We start from the raw sequence: 24,222 nt of genomic DNA, 5'->3' as shown, positions 1-24,222 counted from the left end.
TCAACCATTTGACAGTATCTACTGGAGATGAGGGTTTCATGCGGTACGTGAGTAATTATTTAAGTTCGTACTTAGTAGATGTGTCAACACTCAACTCCATTACTTCTGTCTATTTGGAATTGGAAACATACAATACTGCGCTTCAAAATGGGTTTCGAACGAGGCCAGACTTAAATACTTAAAACAATTTATGATTAATTCAAATAAGTACAGTTATTTAGCTTGTATAATAGCGAGCTTCGTACAATGTGCAGAGTGGAGGCGATGAGGCAATAGATTTTAGCGCAACTAATGCAGCGCTTACAAAATATTCAATAATGCTAACATGGAGCCGGCGAAATTTCTCCAGCGCTAATTTATTGAGAGTCAGGTGTTGTTAACCTTTTGTCTCCCTGTTGAATCAATTCATTATTCTAATATAACCAGTGGTTTACTTGTTCTCTTTCGGAATATATTCACAAATACCCTTCTAAATTGAAATCATTAATGGTCTCGCGATTATCTCGCTCACGAGACTCCATTTGGTTTCAATTAAGAGTTGTAAAGATCTTCTATGTGAATTGTTCGATTCTCGATTTCAGTTTAATGAATTAATTATCTGAAAGTTCGATTATCTCTAAAGGGCGTTTGAGAGAACACCAAGGCGGGATTTAAGTTCTCGATAACTCAGACCCTTTAACACCTCTAAAGATTGCAATAATAAAACATCGCAATAATAAAACATCGCTTATTATCAATTTATAATATGCACGCAGCCTAAATTAAAAAGAAGAATAAATAATGTGAACATAACAACTCTCCACTCTTTAGCGAAGAACTCAAAGAATCTTCTGTAGGAACATCTATCTCCGCAATAACTTACACTTAGTTGTTAAACGGTCCAATTGTGAATTCAAGCGAGGGGACAGGTGTATTCAACATTTGTTCCCGGGAACAATTATTTTGAAATCTCAGTGACGCAGTACAACCATAGCGAGTAAACGTTTAAACACTAAACATTTTAACACATAAATCGTGTAAACAATTTCAGCCCCGGTCTGACCAAATAACGTCGGGTAAAAAGTTGAAAATAATTGAGCTGCTGTTCAAAAAAGATGTATAGAAGTGGCCGGCAAAAACTGTCGTGGAGGGTTCGGTTTGTTGACCTCGGCTGGAGGTTGAATTTATTCGGTTGCGGTCCAGGCGTATCCTTGAATTTCTCGGGATTGAATTTCAAATTTTCAGTCGTGTCGCCTTGCAAGAAAGCGTGAACCACATATTATCGATTTTTCGACAGAAAAAAGGTATTAGTGGCTATTAGTTATTTTAATGATCTGTTTTAAATAAATTACTAAAATAATTAAGAAAAACTAGTAATTAAAAAATATTTTGCAAAGATAAGCTTGCGTTTTCTTCAGTCCGTTCTCATAGTTTCATAAGGAAGATCAGTCATATTAAATTTTGCCAGTCATATAATTTTAGATTATTGTACTATTTATGGGACTAACATTAGGAATCATCGGTTACAATGAATCATTGTTCCCGTTATGATTTTCAATTATATAATTCACTCGGACGCCACACTCAATGATTTAAAGGTTGATTACACAGGAGTGATAATCCTTCCTAGTTGTGTGAACGCATGACACCTTATCGCGTAGGAGGCTTTCGCGTATATAAATCCCGCCTTAATTTTCATTTAAACGGGAACATAATACACAATATAAATTCACAAAGGATATTACTTTGGGTAACGAAACAAATTATTCTCAGCGTACGAAGCGCAACGCTGTCCGAGCTCATTAATTTATATATTTTTAATTAATGGATGTGTATCTGCGGGCGGCGGGCTATAAATCTAGCGGGGGCGTGCGTTTGGGCAACGCTCAATATTATGGTGCTCTTTCTAATTAAAGTCCGGCCTGGTTTGTGTGACGGCGGCTGGGACCTAAGTGTGAGGCGGTCGCGAGCACTGCGGAGCTAAAATGGTCACATTTAGCAATTCCTCTCAATCAATTCAGCAAATGAATTGTCAAAACTGTCAAACTGACAAAATATGTAAAATCTGTACAAATTACATGAATTGCAAGCAGAGTTGCATTTTGCTATTTAAAAAAAAATGAATCATGTTATGATTCAAATCATGATTCTCCAAAGCGACCATTTTAGCCCCGCTGCATGCTGCATGCCCTGTACAATAATTATTACTGTAATTATTCCAGTATATTACTGTAATTATTTTTTTTAAATTAAAACTCGGTTACTACATTTTTTCAAAATTCAAGCAAACTTCAATATCGCTCCTCATATTATTTACATTTTTACAAATCAATAATGTTGAAGAAGTTGAGTTGCAAAATATTCCTCTTCGACATTATATTAGCAGCAAAAAGCAATGGTAGATACATGCAATTGTAATACTTATACATGTTAAAATAAATTTTATTGCACCATACGAAAACAATACAATGCCGGATAATTTTTAAATTATATCTTCCTCAATCTTGATTTGATTTGCAATATTGCTCCCTGAGATTGGAGGTTAATTGCTTTACAATTTATCGATATTATAAATAACAATAAAATAAATAAAAACGCAAAACGTTTCTCGCATTTGGTAGAGGACTTGCGACTTTTTGTTATAATTTATTTAATCGATACCCGCGTAAGAATTATTTCCAATTAATTACAATTAGATAATTGTCACGAATTTTACGTCAATATTTTATTATGATTTATGTTAGCGGCTAGACGAAGACAATTTTTTTTAAGAGGAAGCATCACCTACTAGCACTTGAGTATCTACGAGGAACAAAAGCCCTAAATCAGTATGCAGTTGACTTTATTCGAGAGATAAAAGTGCAAGAAACAATGAACAGCTCGTAATAATTTAATAGAAATGTACCATCGGTAGGTACATTTGATACACGCAACGGCTAAAACTATGAATCTTAAATGCCGCTATCTCGGTGTAACAATACTCAAGCCATGGAATTCCCATAGACAAGTGCTCCACGTACTATAACGGTGGAGTTCGCAATTCAGTGATTTACAGTGTTCCGACTTGCAACAGAATAAACGTGGACTCGAATAAAACGGTCCCACATCACACCGACCTGTAACACTAGATCCTTGTTAATAATTATTGTGATCGTAGTTTCATCCGTAGGGCTTTTAGGGATTTAATACTTTTGAAAAGAAAAATATTCTGAAAAAAGTATTAACACCACATTGTAATTATGAGGTTTTGTTTTTTCACTTTTTTCACTTTGTTTTTGTTTTTACTATAGGTATATGCACTTTAACAATAAACTATTGCTGCTAAGGTTATATAATTTTTCAGATTCAATAAACTTATTTTTATGTTCATTGTACCTACAAGCAATTTTATTATTATTATAATACTTAATTAAAAACTATTGTCTTTGAATGAGAAAATAAAGATAAAAGTAATTTAGGAAAGTAAAATACTTAAATTCAATTCACGATAAGTTTACAAACCCTAGAGACAGAAACGGTGTGAGAGCAGGCCCTTAGAAAGTCTAGTTGTATAAATATTAGCGAAACACAACGCATTGCGGAGTGAGATAGCAGATTTACTTTATTGACTCGTTTTGATTTAGCAACGATGTTCAAATGAATCTATACTTCCATTAGAAATTTTACTTGAAATGCAGTATGATATAAGACCAGAATAAGATTTATATTTAAACTAAGAGATTAAAAGAGAAACAGAGGACATCTTAGTCAAGTTGCGTAAGATAGTTTTGGGATCGGAGTTACATAATAAAAATGCACGGGATTTGTTTTGCACCAAGTTATTTGAATAAGTACCCTGGAACTGAAATAAATACAGTTTTTTTTTAAATTTAGAATTGCATCGTCATTTTGGTCAATTAAAAATTAATACAATACATTAATCAAAGTCTAGTCAAAAATACAAAAACCAAATTGATTACGGATAATGGTAACGCCCCACGAATTTATCTTGGAATGGTCGAAACGCTCGGTACCCGTGAGCATTTCGGTCCATACAATGTTGCAACAATTCCAATCGTATTAACTAACACATCTCTCCGTCTCGAGATACTCGCGGCCACAAAGCAATTATTTTTTGTACCAAATTTCCAGAAATCCTTCGCAGTTGTGATGATTTAATGATAAATAAATCTCGATGCATTATGCATTTGATCACAATTAATGTTGTGCAGGAATTTAATTTGTTTTACTGTTTTGATGTGCATTCATTCTGAAAACACTTTCAACAAAAACACGTCATATTATATTACCTAATATTATAGTGTTACTGTGTTACCATAACTGTAGTTTGACCAAATCAAATATCACTTATTTTCAATTTTCAAAACGTATCTTTTATCTGGGAGCACGGCAGTGCTCCAGCCAAGCTTTTTAGCAAAGGCACGGCCGTAGCATACTTTTCTCGAAGCGGTTCGCGACTTTTTCACACCCCCATTATCTTCAATGTTAACAAAGCTAGGGATTTAGAATTTCGGTGACTAGGAGCAAGTATTAAAACTAGCTTAACCTCCAAATTACATAGCATTTAGATAAATAGTTTAATAGTTACGGATGATCAAAGTTACTACATTTTGTCACTCACTGACTGACAGATCATCAAAATTCTAAGGTACTTCTAGCAGACTTAGAACCTTGAAATTTGGCAACAAGGTAGGTCGTTATCCACAATGAAAGGAAAAATTATGAAACTGGCCAAGTGCGAGTCGGACTGGCGTACATAGGGTTCCGTACCGTAAATTTGTATGGGAGCCCCCCTTAAATCACAAGTTTATTTACTTTTTATTACTTATTATTGAAGTTGAAATACAATTAAGTATTTTCTGAAATTTTCAAAATCCTTACTTTTACCATTATGGATATAGAGCGAAAAAGGGTAAAAAAATGTGTTTGTTGTATGAGACCCCCCATTAATCATTTATTTTATTTTAGTTTTTATAGCGACAATGTGATCTGAAAACTTTTTACGATAGATATATTGCATAGCTATGTAATATTTTGCTTGGCTCCTTTTTACATTTAATGTTTTGGTGGGATAAATGTTACCTTTCAAATCGGCAAGCAAAATTAAGTCTGGAAACCGTTTGAAAATGTCTTGCGATTTCATATCGAATCGGATAACGGTAAAATAATATAAATTGCGACTTATAATTCCTAAGCTCCTTATTATAATATTTATAAGTGTGTTGACGATTACAATACAGAGTTATTCAAACATTAGAAAGTATAAGGAGTAAAATAAACGAGGTGGAAGCGAGGGAAACGACGGTCGCTCATCACACAGTCGTGATCCACCCCTCAGACAATGGCCGATTACGTATTTTGTGCATAGATATCCGTACTCCAGGGTATGGTCTAAGTCACAAGGAGATTTATATTATGCCTATTAGACGAATTAAGCGGTACCTAATAAAAAAGTGAGCATGGATAAATTATTTATCGGACTGTCACCTCTGCAATCTTCATGTTTTTAACGTTGAATCGATTTAGGTGAAATTTAGAAAAAAAAAATTGTAGACTTTTTTAATTTTGGGAAAGCACATAAGATTATTTTTAGTTTGAAACATTTATTTGAAATTATGGACAACGTCTACTTTTTATTAACCTTTTAACCAAAAAAATAGAGTATGTAGAGTAGACAATATTTCATTTAGGATTAAACGCTAAAGTTTTAAAATTAAATCAGTTGAAAAGTTGTACGATTTCAATAAATTTGTTAAAGCAAAATGAAGCTATAAGGTAACTCGAGCCTCCAGTAGTCCAGCTAACATTAATATTTACTCTGTCTCTAAGTGATTTTCTTTGTATGTAATCCCAAACGTCCGTCTTGTTTACTTTTAATGCTTTCTATTTAGAGAGCGTTATCGAAGCGCATTGTATGTCTAATCTTTAGCGATGCAATTGAATTTCAACGTTTATGGTTTTTATGATGTGAATTGGACAATGGGAACGGAGATTTCTAAATTTATTTATAACTAGCCGACCAGCGGGATTATTCCTTTTAATCCCGCCATAAAGTTGGAAATACTTTGAACGTTAACTATATTGTGTAAATTCTTGAGGTGTTTAATGTTAATTATTTTATTTTGGTTAAACTTTTCCTTAACTGGGTCAAAGTGTAATTACTTATTAAAAATAGTTACGACCTAAATATATTGAAATATCTTACCTCTATCTTCAGCTGTTGCCTTCAGGTTTCCAACAATGGTTCCGCTGCGGACGTCTTCTCTAACTCGAAAATTGTACCGAGGCTTATCAAAAAGCGCCGATCCGATCCCGGCAGGCATGACATTTACGTGAACTACGGCTGCTTGCGGAGCCGTGAGTCCACCACCGTCCGTCGCGGATATTTCCAAATCGAACTTTCCATTGGCGTGGATCAGCGCTGGCTTCGTCACAAATATTTCTCCACTACTTCTGTCTATCCGGAACACGTCGTTGTCGTTACCGTTTACGATCCTGTATGTTACGGTGCCAAATCTTCCCGAATCCGCGTCGCTAGCCGTCACGGCGACAATGGGATCTGCACTAGAAGCTCTGCCTTCTTTCAGAGAAACGTTGTAATCTTTCACGTTGAACGTTGGGACGTTGTCGTTTATATCGATGAGTTGAATCTTCACCATTGCGGTCGTCGACAGGCCCCCTGCGAATAAATAAATAATTGGTCCCTTGATTGTCTGTGTATTGTTGTAATACTATGTTTAATTGACAGCCGCTTGATTTATACTGATGTCAATGGATTTTCGCTACATGTTTAAGATAATAAAATGATCGTTCGCTATACTCCGCTTAAGGTTTTTTAATTGTGGCGCAAAATAATTTATTCAGAACATCAGCGCACAATGTAGGTACTCGAAGTTCGAACACAGAGAGAGAATATTATTTTACTGATTAATGTCAAGTGATTAAATTCTTTAGAAATATTCTCACATGTTTCTCATATGCTATTTGTTATAAAAGTGATCTGTAGACGCGGTCGACTCTTAAAAACAAACTCTCGTAAGTAAAAAGAAAGATACGAGTTTTGCATGTTATTCTCATTGAATTTTATCAGATTATTATTATTTACCGAATAAGTATACATTAATAAATCATAAAATTACACTACAGTAAAATACATAGTATAATAAAAGCTGCGACTCGCATTGTATCAGTTATGATGTAGTAGTGAAAGAAGAATATTAACTAAGCCTATTTATTAAAGAACTTGGTATTTACTGTTTAACTGAATATTGTAAAATCATAAGCATTGCACTTGTCCTTATTCATATTATACTGTAAGATGGCAATAAAGTTTTAAACCAACGTTAACTAAGTATTCGCATCGAAAATAAACTCAATATAAATACGTCAAATGGACTATCGAATGCCGCGGTTACTACCGAAATTCCCTTTCAGCGTGTGCAAAGCTGCCGCACGAAATAAAAACAGAAAGTAATAGTTCGGTCTTCTCGCTCCATAAATCAGGTAAGGTTGGAAGGACAAGAGCCGATACTTTCGGAATTTATTCCCTTGCCATTTCGCCGGTGTTTTATTTCAAGTTCTATATTATTATGCATAGGCCCACAGATTTGTACATTCGTATAGCTTTTAAGAGTGTAATACTCGATTCACTATTTGCTTTGTTAATAATGGCAGCGTGTTCCATCTATCTTTTTTACTGGACATATTTTATGGAGATATGGTGTCGCTTGTGAACTTATTGCTTCCAATTGATAACGAATGGGGGACGTTGTCTATTGTTTTGATATTAATGTGGCGACACTGCGTTTATGATGTTCATAAAGCGTGGATGAAATTATGATGACGTTACGATGTACTATCAGAGAAGTTGATTCATAGACAGAAAGCGAACTCACATCATTTGGTAGGGTTATGTCAATTCAATGTTAGTCACGATTTCTCGGCTGGGTTTGACGTAACGCGACCCAATAACGTCGGTCCCTCAACTGTATATAAATCAGTTTCTTCGGTGGTATAATGTTTAAAACCTTTTACAAACTTACCTCTATCAGTTGCTATAACTGGGAACTCGTAGTCACTGATGACTTCGTGGTCCAGGGGAGCTGACACGCAGAGCTCTCCAGTGTCAGGTTTAACAGAGAACTGGGGTCTCGCCAGGCCTTCTCCGAGCGTGTAGTTGACCATGGCGTTGACTCCGCAGTCGGGGTCCATCGCTGACATCTGAAATGAAGTACAAGCCAAATTAGACATTTATGTTTTAATGTAATTGTACTGTTATAGGTTCCTGGTGTAATGTAAATAATTACAAATAAAAGGCTGGTATCGACAAAAAAAATATAACATGTAACTAGATTTAAATTGTAATAGAGATCGCCCAATGTATATAAATTCTTAAAAAAGACGGACAGACGGATGGGCAGACTAAAACTATAAGAGTCCTGGTTGACTACGGAACTCTAAAAACGGAAAAAGAGAAGAGAAAAGACCTGAGAAAAGACTTTTACGTTACGTTGACGGTAATTTACACGTCACGTCAACCAACCGTGCCACGTTACCGCACCGTTCCACGTTGACGACGTCGTGACGTGGAGACATGCCCTTAACGTATAATTTGTTTATATTATGTTTACTTGTATTATCCATTTTGAAAACTTTTGCACTACATTCAAAGTTACAGTAATTGATCATTGATGGGCAAGGACAAAAACTGTCGTGGGAGAGCCATGCTTCGGCACAAATGGGCCGGCTCGACCGGAGAAATACCACGTTTTCACAGAAAACCGGCGTGAAACAGCAATTGCGCTGTGTTTCGTCGAGTGAGTGAGTTTACCGGAGGCCCAATCCCTACCCTACCCTATTCCCCTCTCTACCCTCCCCTATTCCCTTCCCTTCCTTACTATATTAACCTATTCCCTCTTAAAAGGCCGGCAATGCACTTGCAGCTCTTCTGATGTCCGAGTGTCCATAGGCGACGGAAGTTGCTTTCCATCAGGTGACCCGTTTGCTCGTTTGCCCCCTTATTTCATAAAAAAAAAACTGTGTCTTAACGTCTGCACTCACGAATCACGATGTTCTTTTCGTAAGAAGAGGAAACAGAAATATTTTATTGAAAATATTAGTATTGTATTAAATTCTCTGTTGCACTATTGGTGCTGGCTACAAATAGTGTCGAGACCTTCCAGATAAGAACCGTAATTAATTAGTAGTGTTTAATTCCGCGCTTACTGTGGGGTCTCGCTGTTATGACATGTTTGCGTATTATGAATTTCCGGGGTCTATCTAGATAAAACCTAGGATTTATAATGATATATGCAAATACAAACGAGTTTTTGTGTCATGTTAGTATTGTTGTGAATGCAAATTGGTACTTGTAAGTCATTTAATATTTTTTACTGGTTATAATTTACGTAATAATTGTTGTGTACGGATCAATGAAATTGTAGAGTTTTTGGGTCATAGCTATGTTTATACTCAATGATATTATTTTCCGAATTTTTCATAGCTAGTATACCTTTTATTTTCCCTTAGGCTTAAAATATTCATAGAAGAATAATATCGTCATTAGTTTTGTCATCAATTATCGTAGAATGTAAACATTATTAATAAAAGGCCCTAAACCCAAAATTTATATTGAAATAACTTTTTAATCGAGTGGGTTGGATTAATGTGTTCGAGAACATTATTTGTTACAATCTTTTTAGTGATTTCGAGATAATGACATTGACATTTTTAAATGATTTCGATCGACCAAAGGGAATAAAAGTAGTACAGAAGGTGTCAAGAGACAAAAAGACGACGCTTACGACATTGTCGATAATTAGCCTGAAATCATCTTTTTCCTTTATCACTGCACCGTACGGACGGCGACATTTTAATGTGTAACTGTCAATAATGAGGTAAGTGACTTTAACACTTGTGCAGCGGAAATATGGTACATAAATCTGTGAAATGATATGATGGTCATGTGTAACGCGAGTCGCAGTATGCATGTGACAACGCCTTCTGATTAATTGCGTCTGAGCGCAAGGGAAAAGATAAATCGCTGCGCTCGCAAATGCAGCCTCGTTCAACGTAAAATGTCTCTTATGTGACCCGTGGAAGAGTCGTATTTCTGAGTGATATTTCAACAAAATGCTGATATTAGTCATTTACATGTTTCCCCGTTGTCTTTATTCGTATGAATTATTTTAGGCTCTTTTACAAGTCAATTAGAATTATCGCATATTACCATCCCTGTGATGTTGACATTCATTAAAACAAATTATTGACGTCATTAATGATTGTTAATGATGATATTTTTAACTTGAAGAATTAAGCATTTCTTTAAATGCCTGCTTACAAGCTTTACATTGTTTACAGGTTGTAGCGCGGCTTTGAAAAAGTGTGTAGTTGTAGCAGAAGATCATGTTACATTATTTTATTTTACTTTTAAATTTGAATAAAAATCTGCATAAGAAATCAATAGGATAGGATGAAATGGGTGTTACTTCATAATCCCTATATTGCTATTGAGCAATAGGATGTACCAATGAGACTGTATAAAAAGTTTAATGTTTAGATTGAATTAATATTATAAAAAAGTAAATTATAATAATGGTAGATGAGGTAGATTGAATTAAAATATAATGACGAATCAATAATTTTTGAATTCCACCCAGCAAAGAACAACCAAATGAAATATTTAACAGCTATGTGACAGTATTTCACACAATAAGTAACACATTATCGGCATTTCAAAATATGACGCCAGGAGATAATAGCACATCCGAGGCCGATAGTGGAGTACTTAAGTTGTTTATATTTAAATTTTCAAGCATGTCGACACGGGATATTATCGGCTACCTCAGAGTGAGAGATAAGAATGGCCACAATAAGATTTATTGCATATTCGCGTTAACACAGAGTGTTTAAAACGTTAAAAATAAACAACTCGCTCGAATATACCACACATCTCAATTAGGTACTTTAATGCTACTAATAATTTTCGCTGGCGACAGTTCGGAGATATGGATCGCCGGTTAAAAACAAATGAACGCCATCAACGGGCTCTACGTGAGATCCCCGATGAATCTTATTTATTTCATTACTTATTTTATATGGATGTGAGATTTCTAGGCATAGGCGTCTCACCTTCCTGTACGAAAAATTTCGAAACTGACTGGTTGACGTAATATAAATAATTACATCCATCTTTCCCTTTATACTATTTTTTTGTATATTAATGTGTGCATTGTCATTGTATTGGGATATAGGGTGGGACTAGATTACCATGTCCATTATGAGTTATTACTATGGCTGCTTAGGCCTGAGATCATGTGTGTATCGATCGGAAATTCGGATAGAATCGATTCAAAATTGTCTATTTTGACAAAGCCCGGCCGCACATTGTCCGTAATTTCTGATCAGAAACAGTTGAACGTCCGCGCTGTCTCTTACATTTTGTACTGAGCCGAGGGAGCTCGAACTCGCCGCAAGGATATTTCGGATAGTGTGCGGGGTGGCGATCCGGTGAAATTCAACTGTTTCTGATCAGAATTCGGACAATGTGCGGCCGGGCTTAATATCAAACAGTCCTAGTGATGAGTAATCAATAGGACTGACAAATACTACAATCTAAATTGTCAGTCCCTGCAGTGTATTCTGTATCAACGTCACATATTAGCTCGTCGTTCCCCATCTATAAATCGACGATGACCACATATTGTATCGCCGTACATCTGACTCGCTCACTCGCCGCAAAAACGTATAAATAAATGATTTGAAACAAAAATAATAAAGATTCCTACTCAGTTCGGCCGTAGCTAAAGGACATTGTAATTCAGTCTGATTGGCACACAATAATGGAATCAAACATAAGCCATTTAAAAATTGTCCGCGTTAAAAGGAAAAAGGTGGAGTCGACAGAGGTTCGAGAAGCAAATAAAGTCGACCGGGGACAATACCAGGGCTCGATTCAGAAGGATTTGTAGTGCCATTAGTTGTGGCCAGCTCGCACCGAGTTATGCGAATTTCAACTTTATTGTCTCGGCGCAATATGTTTTTTAAGCAGCTATTATATGTAATTAAAAGAGGCATTCCTTTGTTTCAATTGAGAATTTGTTTTTAATTCACCGGGAGATTTTATGAAGGACACACAAATAGAGCTGACGTTGACGAATAGAGTCGATGAAGCTAGATCGAGTTACGACCCTTCCGTTTATATTTTTCTTTATTTAGTGTTTTTAGAATTTAGAATGTTTAGAATACCATTTATTTTAAGAAGAATGACCTACTTTATAGAATCCATGGACCATGTACTTAACTAGGTATAATAATCGAAGCGAGCTGCTATGACAAACTTGGTGCGGTACACCGATAAGCTTGATCTGAGTGAACAGGTAATTGATTGCTTAGAAATGTACAATGATGCACTACAACTAGTACCTAACTAGTTTTACCTTTTATACTAACTGACCACAGGATAGAAAAAGGTAGCAAGACAAAAAGAATTGCTACTTGCTATTTCCGATATTCATCGTAAAAAGGCATAAAATTATGAATCTAACTAATACATGGACAGCCTACCCAGTACCCTTTAAATTAAAAAATAGGCCAAGTGCGAGTTGGACTCGCGCAAGAAGATTTCCGTACCGATACAGAGCAAAAATAGGCTAAAATTTTTATTAATTTTTATTTTGTTTTAATACTATTATTAAATATTAAAGTAATAATAATAATAATAATAGCTCCCACACCGGTTTCGGTGACGGTGGCCGGTTTCATTGAAACCAGGCCAGCTACGCAGGAGTAATTTATAGTGCCCAAGTGTGTGCGCAGTACACAAGAGCACTCTCTATTCCTTTACTCTCATAACCCAGTGGGACGGACGACCGACACGACTGGCGAGAGATCAGGCGCAGGACCGACTTTTTACATGCCCATCCGACGCATGGATCATCTTACTTGTCAGACAATCAGGTGATCAGCCTGCATTGTCCTAACCAAACTTGGAAATAACATGTTTCCAACGCGGGAATCGAACCCACGACCTCCGAGTCAAGAGCCGCGCTCTATACCACTAGACCACGGAGACGTTGCAAATATTAAAGTACACATATTATAACAAAAGAATGTGTGAAAAATTCAAGTGCTTACCTTCTGCCATTATTGATACAGAGCGAAAAAGGCCAAAAAAATCACATTTGTTGTATGGGAGCCCCCCTTAAAATATATTAATTTTGTTTTGTTTTCAGTATTTGTTGGTATAGCGGCAACAGATATACACAATCTGTGAAAATTTCAGAAGTATAACTATAGATGTTCTTGAGATACAGCCTGGAGACAGACGGATAGACAGACGGACAGACAACGAAGTCCCGTTTTTACCCTTTAGGTACGGAACCCTAAAAATAGATCACAGAACACTTTGTATTGCATTCGCTTCGTTCATTTCTTTTGTACGTATGTTCTATTGGGCTTAAGGTGTTGGGTTAACACAAAGGTGAGAGTAATTGAGCAAATAAATTGAATTTAATCCACCATGTCCGAGCTGAAGTATGAATTTATCTTGTAGAATGTAATTTATACTGGTTGTACCCTTACCCACACAGATTCCTGCGCATGTATGAAGGGGAGCATGAGGTGGAAAGGTACATTGTACAATCAACAACATAAATGACTAGCTGGTGATAAATATTTTTATGACGATGTTATTGTTTAAAAAATATAACAGAATATTTTGGTTTTAATTTGATGGTTATTTTATTATAAAGATTTAAATCTAGCTAAGCTATTGATTGTTGAAATGTATGTAAATATATTAAGTGAAATTTTTAAGCCTTTATCACAGAAATACAATCAAAGATATATCATACAAAATGCGACAGTAACACAGCGAAGTCATTTACGAATCAAAACCATACTTTGTCATACCCAAAATGATGACAATACAAATGGTATACTTAATAAGGGAGTTTTACAGTAATATTTTAATAAGCGTCGCTGCGTTGTGTACGCACACCCGGAAGGGTTACCCGATACCCGTGCGGTCGCCGGCCAACTCGCTAGTAATCATTGGCCGAGCTTTCATTAAAATTGAATTAACTATCGTGGTTTTTATGTGAAATTGAACTGATGTGAACGTTAGATAGCCGTTTATGTTACATGCGTTGGCGCATTCTTTTCGGTGTTAATATAGAGCTAATATAAGACCACCTTTACGCGGTAAGATGCAGCTTGTCTTTCTGACCTAGCCTACAGCCTAGTAAATTGTATAAATACGGGGAATCTGACGGCTACCGTACCTATGTACGGTTTATTCACAATAAATAATCAAAAATGCAAATCTAAAAAATGATTCACCCGTTTTCTTTGATTAATTGCCTTTTTTGTTTTTTGTAGGTGTATCCGGAAATAATTCACCGCACGATTGTACAGCGGTACATCAAAATGCGAAGAAGGCGTTGTCATTGTCACCTTTTAGTGATTAATATTTTTTAATACTCACAATGTACAAGAAAATGGTGTTCGACCTACGCGGGATCTTGTTTCTTGATAATTTTAAGGCGCTGACGTGTCAGACGTAAATTGACGTGACGTTAAGTATCGTGTCACAGGCATGATACGATCACGATTCTGACTAATATTTTTGACAATGTCAATTAATAAACTGACAAATTTAAAGTAAATTTTTAAAAACTATAAATGACGTGATGTATGTGTGTTAAGTTATTCCTTTCGACGAATTTTTTAATATCTAACTGATGCCAGCTGATATTTTTGTTATCAGAATAATAATATGATTTTATGTATAAAATATAATAAATTGATATGGTTTTGTTAACATATTATGAATATTAAAGCAGTTGCTAATTAATGATCAATGAAATATTAAATTTTATCTACCTATTATGCAGTTTTATTAATGTTTGATCAATCTTGTTTTAGAACATTTTAATATTAATTTGTGTAAAAGACTTCTACTTTTTAAATTCTGTGCACGACTGTACTATATATTGTCACAAACTAGGGTTACACGGTCAGTCTGGCATCAGTTCAGTCCATCAATCTCAGACTGACGCCAGAATGATGGCCGGAAAGTACAAAATAATGCAATCTAACTTTATCAGACCGTCAATCATACGGTTACACGATCATTCTTTTGTCAGTCTGGATCAGACTGATGGACTGAACTGATGCCAGACTAACCGTGTAACCCTAGTCTTAAATTGCTATAATATGCGATAAAATGCTTTCTGATTTTTTTATTCTGACTTACTGTCGTATTTTTTATTTGTGTAACTGTGCGTTTTTTTAATACATGCTAATTGTCAAATTGTATATTTGTATTTTACACATAAGATATCGTAGAAAACAGGACTGCTAGTTAAAATGTTAAATAAATCTGGGTGCAGGGCAGTGCACCTGTCGAGACGAGCCAAGCGAAGCGCAAGGGCACTACCTACCTTTTCTCACCTCATAGAGTTAGTTTCCGATGTACCAAATAGTTGATATTCTCAGGATATGATGTCAATAGTAAACTTATTATACATACAAAGTCTCAATTGATCTCAAAAAATCTTATATTTTCGAATTTATTGATATCTAATATACACCGATTTCGTCACTGACACACTCATACACACACTGATGATCATCAAAAGGTTTGGGCTCCTGAAGTGCTAGAAAGCTGAAATTTGGTATGTAATCTAAGTTTAGTATAACAAGCAACAAAAAAATTCATAAGCTTATAACTTTCGCAACCCATCGCCTAAAATTTTTAGTTTATTAATATAAATAATATGTTAACACGTGTTGTTCATAATATTATAATATTATACTGTAGATTTATTCACATGATAAAAGTTGTACAAAAATATCATATTACAGCCAGTTTTAAGTGGTTCCACGGCATATCGAATGACACATAATCATCAAAAATACTCATTATGACCCCAATCTTTATGCCATTAGTATGAACAATGTGACACAGTGACATAACTCTTGAAAGTTCGTTATTTTTACATCAATGTCCTTGACATATTAAATAATTTATCTCTATTATATAAAAATAAGTCAGGTTTTCCTTCCTGACGCTATAACTCCAGAATCCATGAACCGATTGCCACGGTTTAGCATTCGTTGGAAAGGTCTCGGTCTCCGTGAGGTCTATAGAAAAATATTCAGAAAAAACTTCAAGAGAAAAGCAGGAAAACAGGGAAAAATCATTTTATGGCAAAACAACGTTTGCCGGGACAGCTAGTACTTTATAAAAATACTAGTGGCTGTCCCCATGATGCGCGAAAACCGTAGGTACATTCTTCTGGGATAAAAAGTATAACCCTTTACTATGCCCTTTACTATGTGTCAAAGTACCTTTATTCCAAATTTTATCAGAATCGGTTCAATGGTTTGGGCGTGAAGAGCTTGTAACAGACAGACATACAATTCTTTGCATATTTTATAATATTAGTATAGATAGGTATATCATACCAGCCAAACATAGACCCTCCCCTTTTTGGAAGTGGGTTAAGAATACTAGCTGTCCCGGCAAACGTTCCTTTGCCATATATAAAGTACGAGCTTTTGCCCGCGGCTTCGCTCGCGTTAAGAAGTATTATTATATACAAACTTTCATCCCCTATTTGAACCCCTTGGGGTGGAATTTATCAAAATCCTTTCTTAGCGGATGCCTACATCATAACATCTACCTGCATGCTAAATTTCAGCCCAATCCGTCCAGTGGTTTGGGCTGTGCGTTCATAGATCACTATGACAATCAGTCAGTCACCTTTGAGTTTTATATATATATAGATTTTACTAGCTGTTGCCCGCGACTTCGTCCGCGTGGACTTAAGTTTATAGCGCGCGATGTCAACAAAACTGGTGTCAAAAGCTTTTATAAAAAATAAATAACACAGTACATAATATTTCATTTTTTTAAATTAAACTTTATATTTTATGCCAAATTTTAAAGTTTATTTAGGCCCATAATTACACAACTTTATCCATAAACTATTTATATCAGTGATAGGTTTAACTTTTAAGGTTACGTCACTGCATAGATAAAGTACTGAGTTATTTAATAACGTAAAAATGTAATAACAATCGAAAAAAAATCGAAACTCAACTGTGAGATGATACCACCTCTTATAGAAAGAAGTCTGGGCAAGCGTCACCGTGATGTAGGAGAGCCACGGCGCCATTTATTATGAAATTTTGGAACTTACTTAATTTGAACAAATTTACACCCCGTTATTATACATTTAATTTTCACCCCGTTACAACCCTTTTTCCAGTAAAATAGTAGCCTATGTCCTTTCTCAGGCTTTAGACTATCTGTATACAAAATTTCATTACAATCGGTTCGGTAGTTTTGGCGTGAAAGCGAGACAGACAGACAGAGATACTTTCGCATTTATAATATTAGTATAGTATAGATAAATTTCAATTTTCGCCCATATTATTTTATTGAAGTAACTAAATATTAAGTATGTCACCATGGCAACGTCCATCGCTATCCCGTCTCCCTATTGTATCCCTATTGTAATAATTTACTATTATTTATTCAACAAATGCACTTATCAATATAAAAAGTACCCATTAGCCGATACTCAGACCCACTGAATATGCATATAAAATTTGGTTAAAATCAGTAAAGCCGTTTCGGAGGAGTACGCGGCCTAACACTGTGACACGATAATTTTATATATAAGAGATAAGAAGAAGAAGAAGATATTATACATTTTAGTATACAATTATACGTACATACTTATTACTTAACGTCAACGTGTACATTTTTCACTATTTACCAACTCTGGATATGAGATTAAGCAGAAAATTAGCAACTTATTATCCGTTCGATATTAGATAGAGGTTGTCATCATAAGCTGAATTGATCACCACAATATAACTTAAGGCAGACTCGCTTAACATTATAATCTAAATCCTATGAAAAGAGAGAATATAATATTATTGATCTTATTTAGCGCGTTGCTCTAAATTATTTATTTGTAGATACGAGTACAGCATACAAGTAACAGCTTGTACCTTAGTATTATAATATTATTGTAATAATTTAAGAAGTATATATAGCTACTAGAATTTAAAGATTTAAATGTTTATAAGTTATAACATCATATAATTCAATATTTTAATAATATAATATTCTGAATGCGTCACGTAAAAGTTGCAGGCATCCATAGCGCTTAAAGTTTTGGTCATAGATATGGTAATATCAAAGTAAATTATATCTTGGTAAAAAGTTAAAACATAATATTATCAATAACATCTTTGGACATTTCAATCATTTCTTACAAAGTTTTCAACAATAATTGCAATTAGCAGGCGCGAACGCACAAAAATCGTACAAATGAAGGTCGTTATGGCGACAGCCTATTCTGAAAGTCGTCCGATAAATCGCGCGACCCACGCCGCTACTAGCGTTCATTTTCATAACTCGTCTGACTGGAGGTTTTTCTCCGAGATGTCAACGTCGACGTCGGCTAAGGCCGGCTACAGACAATTCACGGGCCCGTTATAATATTAATACGCTCATTATGTGATTCAAAAGGGTCTCGGCTTAACAAGATTTGTAAGATTTGGAAATAAATTCAGTATGTGCCGAATAAGTATTATATAAGATAAGAATCTTCCAGACGTTTTTGTGGGTAAGTGTATGTAATAATCACAATCATTGTTAAATATTTAAATGTTTTATTATATTTTAAAAATTGCTGTGCAAAAATGGATCTATAGCTTTTCGTTCCCTTGATGACACGAAATTTGCGCGTGCGCATCCCTAAAATAATGGTCGGTGGTTCGAAGTCCGGTTGGGCACGGCGACGACTTGCGACACTGAGCCTAATCTCCTCTATGATAACCGCGACAGTAATACTGAATTGATTATTGTTTAATCCCAGATGTACGTCTCCCCGATCGTTCCGCGTGAGGTATTACTAACCTTAAGAAGACTAGATTTCTTATTATTGCAATATATATTATAAGTTATAACAGTTACGATCTGTATACTGTTGCCTAGATAATATTGAAGGTATGTTGAATTGTTGAATTAGCTGTTATAAAAAAAATAAAACCGACTTCCAGGGTAAAAACAATAATAATTTATAATGAACAAAAATGTATTAAATAATAATTCTTACTATTTGAAGTGCCTTAGGCATAATTCTCCTAAACCTCAACTATTTCTGTACACAATCTTCATTATTATTTTGAAGACGGTACCAGCTAATAATACTGATTTCTATGCTAAAATATTTTTAATATTTAAAACTGGTACCGACTTCAAAATAGAAGAGATTTTTAGCGTTAGTTAAGAAGGCTTCGAACTCTTTAAAAAATAATTATAGGTAAGTATAGGGCACGTGCGCAACAAGGGGGTTGCGAATTGCAGTTGCCAATCCAAAAGTAAACATTGATTATTGTCTTGACATTTTTGACAACCTGCGGTTCCTGCACGGTCACTCACAAAATAGTAAAGTGCTATTGATAACAATATTTGGATTGCACTATAATTCAAATTGCACTTGACAAACGCAGACGATTAGATAGAGTCAAGTGCATGCACAATCCGTGCAATTAAACATGCCTTAAAAAGTCTAACACTAATGGAATAAACTAGAAAAATGACGGTACGCGTATCTGTATACAGACGCGGTGAAAATAAATCGTCCATAGCGGCTTATTACTTTGATACCCGCGAATATTGCAAGCCAGGAATCTGTATACACAGGCCCCATTAGCCTTATCTCATTATTCAGTACTAGGTATAAATCTCACTAATGCTTCCATATCTTATAAATCTCTCGCTGGCTGCTTAATTAGAATGAGCTCGGTTGCAGCGCCGCTCCTAGCTTTTTGGATGCGGTATTTAGGAATGTTTTCTGACTGTGAAGTCATAGAATAAAACTTTGAATTTGAGTTTTGGTAAAATTTTGAGAACTTGAGGAGGGAGTGCTTGTATTTTTAAAAAAAGGAAGCCCAATGATACAGCTGAGTTCATTTAAACAAAAGCTACGCACGAAGACAACAGAAATAGGTATATTTTTAAAAATCACTATATTTAACAGTTGTATTAATTGTATTACTTAACTGGTAGGTACTAATTGAACTCTTCACCCCAAAATTGTACAGTGTTTCCATGCACTGAAATAACTAGGTTAAAGTCTGTACGATTTAATTACCGTATCAAGTTTTAGTACATGAACGTATACAATGATATATCATACAATGATACATTACATCACGAGATGAAAGATGGCCACCAGACGGGGAAAAGGCTAGTACAATATTAACAGGACAATAATATTTGCATTACGAGAACTCGGTCGCACAACCGCCTTGGAATTAACACGTACGAGCAGTTACAGCCATTGATACTTCTCAATATCATTTATTTCCTAGAGATATAAGCCGTGTCCTTAAAATTTGCAAAGCAGAGTAAAATTTTTGCAATGTGATACGACACCGTTTAGCTCTTAAAATGCGTAACTACAGTAGATGCAAGTTCTCAAAAACTTGCGTTGAAAGTAAAGAAACAATATAGCAATCATTGTCACATGAAAATAATATTATGATTATGAGTTGTACAATAATTTAAGTAATGTGTGATTGTCAGATATACATTTGCCTTATGATTATGATTATCCGTCGTAAAAGTTATCCGACATTCCATAAAAAGCAGTTTAGCTGTATTTTAATAGTAGCAATTATACTTATTGGCTTACCCACGCCAGCTCTAATGTGTTTATCATAATAACGAACCTTAAGCATCACATGTCACTCCGAGAATACAGATGTTATTAATCACCTATTCAGTGCCTATTCACCTATGACTATGAGTATTACATTAGGGTCAGCTCATGGTACACGAACCACAGTTCGTAAAGTATGTAATAGTAAGAGCGCTTACAGATGAACGGCACTTGTCGGCGGCAGTCGACGACAAGTGTAAAAAATTAAATTAAGAAATTTAAAAAAACCCCCGCCAAACAACTTTAAAAAGTAATGAAATAATATTTACTGCCTTTAAGTTCAAATAATTCCTAACTTGTGTAAAGTAATATTTTAGTCCATAATTGTTGTCACGGTGTGTCGGGGGACCGCCAAGTAAACTACAAACTACAACATGCCTACAACCGCCAAGTCGCTGATTATCTGATATCTCCATTCAGTTCGCTGTGAACTGATCCTTAAATTACTATAATGTTATGTGAAATCAAACATCTACATTAGCGGTCCCCTGACACACCTTGACAACAATTATGGACTAAAATATTACTTTACACAAGTTAGGAATTATTTGAACTTAAAGGCAGTAAATATTATTTCATTACTTTTTAAAGTTGTTTGCCGGGGGTTTTTTTAAATTTCTTTATTTAATTTTATTTCATACTTTTTAAACTTGTGTTGGTAATAGTGCAGAATAATTCCTATCAACATAATCATATTCTCATGATTACCATCTATCAATGTCCTTTTCGATGAGGCCGTTAATTATATGAGCTCAAACATGAAACCCTCATACGAAGCTCGGTTCCTATAGAATCCAGGGGATGCTGCAGCAGCAGCATGTAAATATTTACTGTCTATCTACTTCTTACTGGTTGTCGCAATTAAAATGAGCCCAAACACGAAACCTCTGCTCTAAGTTGGCGAGGAGTTGGATATCCTATTTATTACCAGCTGATGCTGCAGCACCAGGTCAACTTTCCATTAATATATGTATACGTATATTGTATATTCACAAATGTCACGAACTAGAATGAAATAAAAAACCAATCAAACGACTACAAGTTGCTAACGGCCTTTCATGAACCAGATAAACTCTGATTATCCAGCACTGAGCAGGCTGATGATGATGATGAATAGTGGAAATAATCGACATTTTATTATGGGAACAACACCCTAGAGTCATTTTACCCACAACACATTAATACACAAGAACAAAAATTACAATTGCCTAATATTGCTATCGGCCCTTTGAAAACCACTGTATAATGAAAGACATGAGAAAGAAGTCTCAATTCTGGCTATATTTTAGTCGGACAAGAGTTAAATCCAATGTGAAAATATGTATGAAAAATTATTCATATTTGACGCGGACGAAGTCGTGGGCAATAGCTAGTAAGAAATATATATCCAACATATTAATATACCCTTTCTACACCTGTTTGTTAAGGATAACTCCATAAAGTAACGTTAATTAGGTACTATTGATTTTGTGAACATAAGGTGCAAAAATAAATATAATAAAATAGTCGTAGCTCAGTTCCGATATTACTTAGGATAATTTTTATTACTAATATATGTTTCTCTAATGTAGTGCTACAAAATAGTAACGGTTTTATCCCTGGCCGCTGAAAAAAAAAATGACGCCACAGGTCCATACGAGACGATTTATAAAAATTAATACTTTACATCTAGTATAAGGTTTATGATCCACGTCGCGGTTTGTATAATGATTTTCAACAACCAACTTCTGAATTTGTTCACTAATACTATGACTTCAATTAAGCAAAACCATTGAATAATTAATTCAGTGTTATTTTATTATGTACGCGAAATCGTTGCTCATGAAAATGGTAATAAATCGATTTATCAGCACGCTGTTGGCTTTAAACGTTTATTAAATTAAATCGATTTGAATAGGCACGACGCATTTAAGAAATATGCATTAGAATTAGCATGGACTCTGTGTTTAGTAGTTGCTTTAATCGTTTAAATACTTTTTTAATACATGAGGTTGTCTTTGTCTGGCGCATTGGAAAAGTTAAATAACAGAATAGGACAGCCTACCTCGAATGATAAGGCTCTACTCACATTGGAGAAGATTTGAATCGTTGCGCGTCGCGACGCGTTACGTTTTCCGCGAACGCATAATTCATCAGCCGCAAATGTGACATGTCACTTCGACTCTGCCGCAGTGTGAGTTGAGCTTATGTAGAACTTAACATAACCTAAATTATTTCTAAATTTTGCTTCAGTTTGTTTGATGACCCACAAAATCAATTTGCGTATTGGGATGTTTAATTGAAATCCAAATCCGTTGAATTAATACCAAACGCTAAATGAGAATCGACCAATCAAACGAACCGGTCCATGGGCATGAAATAATTTGTAGCTTTGTGAAATAGCGTAGATAATAATTTGTAAACGTTTACGCTGTCGGTGATATAGCGGATTTACACCTGCGATTTCGTGGATGGCATTATGCTATATAATAATATGTAAAATGCCATTTTTTTAATTGATTGTATTATAATTTAAACTTAATACAAAGCATAATAATACGATTAACCTAATCCTGTAACATTATTACTTTCGAATTCAAATAAATATAAGTATATTACAAACAAACAAACTGCCTTTTACCTTAGAAGCAGGTAAAAATGACATTATTTTATTGACATCCCGCAGTCATACTGCTGTCTTGTTAGCAAAAATAAGCTCAAACCTGTATACCTACTACGAAACCGTTTTGAGACACAAACAATCGGATGAGAATGCCGTGTCCTGCTCTAACAACGTTATTTCTCGTTTGTTAGAGCAGGACGCGGCATTCTCGTACGATTGTTCGAGTCTCAAAACGGTTTCGTAGTACGGCCCCTAACTCTTCTATTGTAAACGACGATCTGTTTAAGTCGCTCCCGCACCATATTTATATGATAATGTGGTGCGACATTTTTCCATCTGTTCGTTTGCATCTAATATTTCACCGGGCGACGCATCTTGTTTATACGTTGAATAAGACATATCTGTCCCGGGCTGCGTCGTGGTTCCGTCGCTAATGATCTGGACTTGCCTTTTTACTAACTAAATAATGCTGACGTGACCTGCAATCCGAGATCTGCCTTTGTAACTAGCATCTAACTAAATTACACATAAGTCATAATCAATTAGCAAAATACAAAAATTAAAAGGTTTTCCGACTTCTTAAATTCGAAGTCTAATCTAATATTATGTAATATAATATTTTAACTGTTTTCAAGATTATAATTAACTTGTAATTCTACTGTGCCATAAAAGCTTCTAATATTAAATTGTAATTAGATAACGTTGTATTCGGCACAATCGCCGTCACATATGGAAGTATTTGTGAATAAATCCCATACGATAAATCGATATCTCTCCACATGGCGTTCGCGATTATGGTACTTATGCGTACACAATTAGAGTCGTTTTGTTATGTATGAATAAGATTTAACCTTTTGTGGTGACCACGCTATCGATGTACAAAATCATAAT

At 35.1% G+C, this 24,222-nt stretch overlaps 1 protein-coding gene across 1 annotated transcript in view; it reads right to left on the bottom strand.

Moving 5' to 3' along the window:
- Positions 1-24,222, bottom strand: part of LOC121739427 (protein dachsous) — a 229,156-nt gene that overhangs the window by 14,714 nt on the left and 190,220 nt on the right. Inside the window, exons 3-4 of the mRNA XM_042131902.1 lie at positions 8,022-8,199; positions 6,185-6,658 (exon numbers count right to left, since the gene is read on the bottom strand). Coding sequence (XP_041987836.1) covers positions 6,185-6,658; positions 8,022-8,199 — 652 coding nt within the window. The remainder of the gene's footprint in view (positions 1-6,184; positions 6,659-8,021; positions 8,200-24,222) is intronic.

The sequence above is a fragment of the Aricia agestis genome, chromosome 2, assembly GCF_905147365.1.
Source record: "Aricia agestis chromosome 2, ilAriAges1.1, whole genome shotgun sequence".
In the NCBI taxonomy this organism is placed as follows: Eukaryota; Metazoa; Arthropoda; class Insecta; order Lepidoptera; family Lycaenidae; genus Aricia; species Aricia agestis.
The sequence above is the reverse complement of the archived record's forward strand: the minus strand, read 5'-3'. Positions and strand labels throughout refer to the sequence as shown.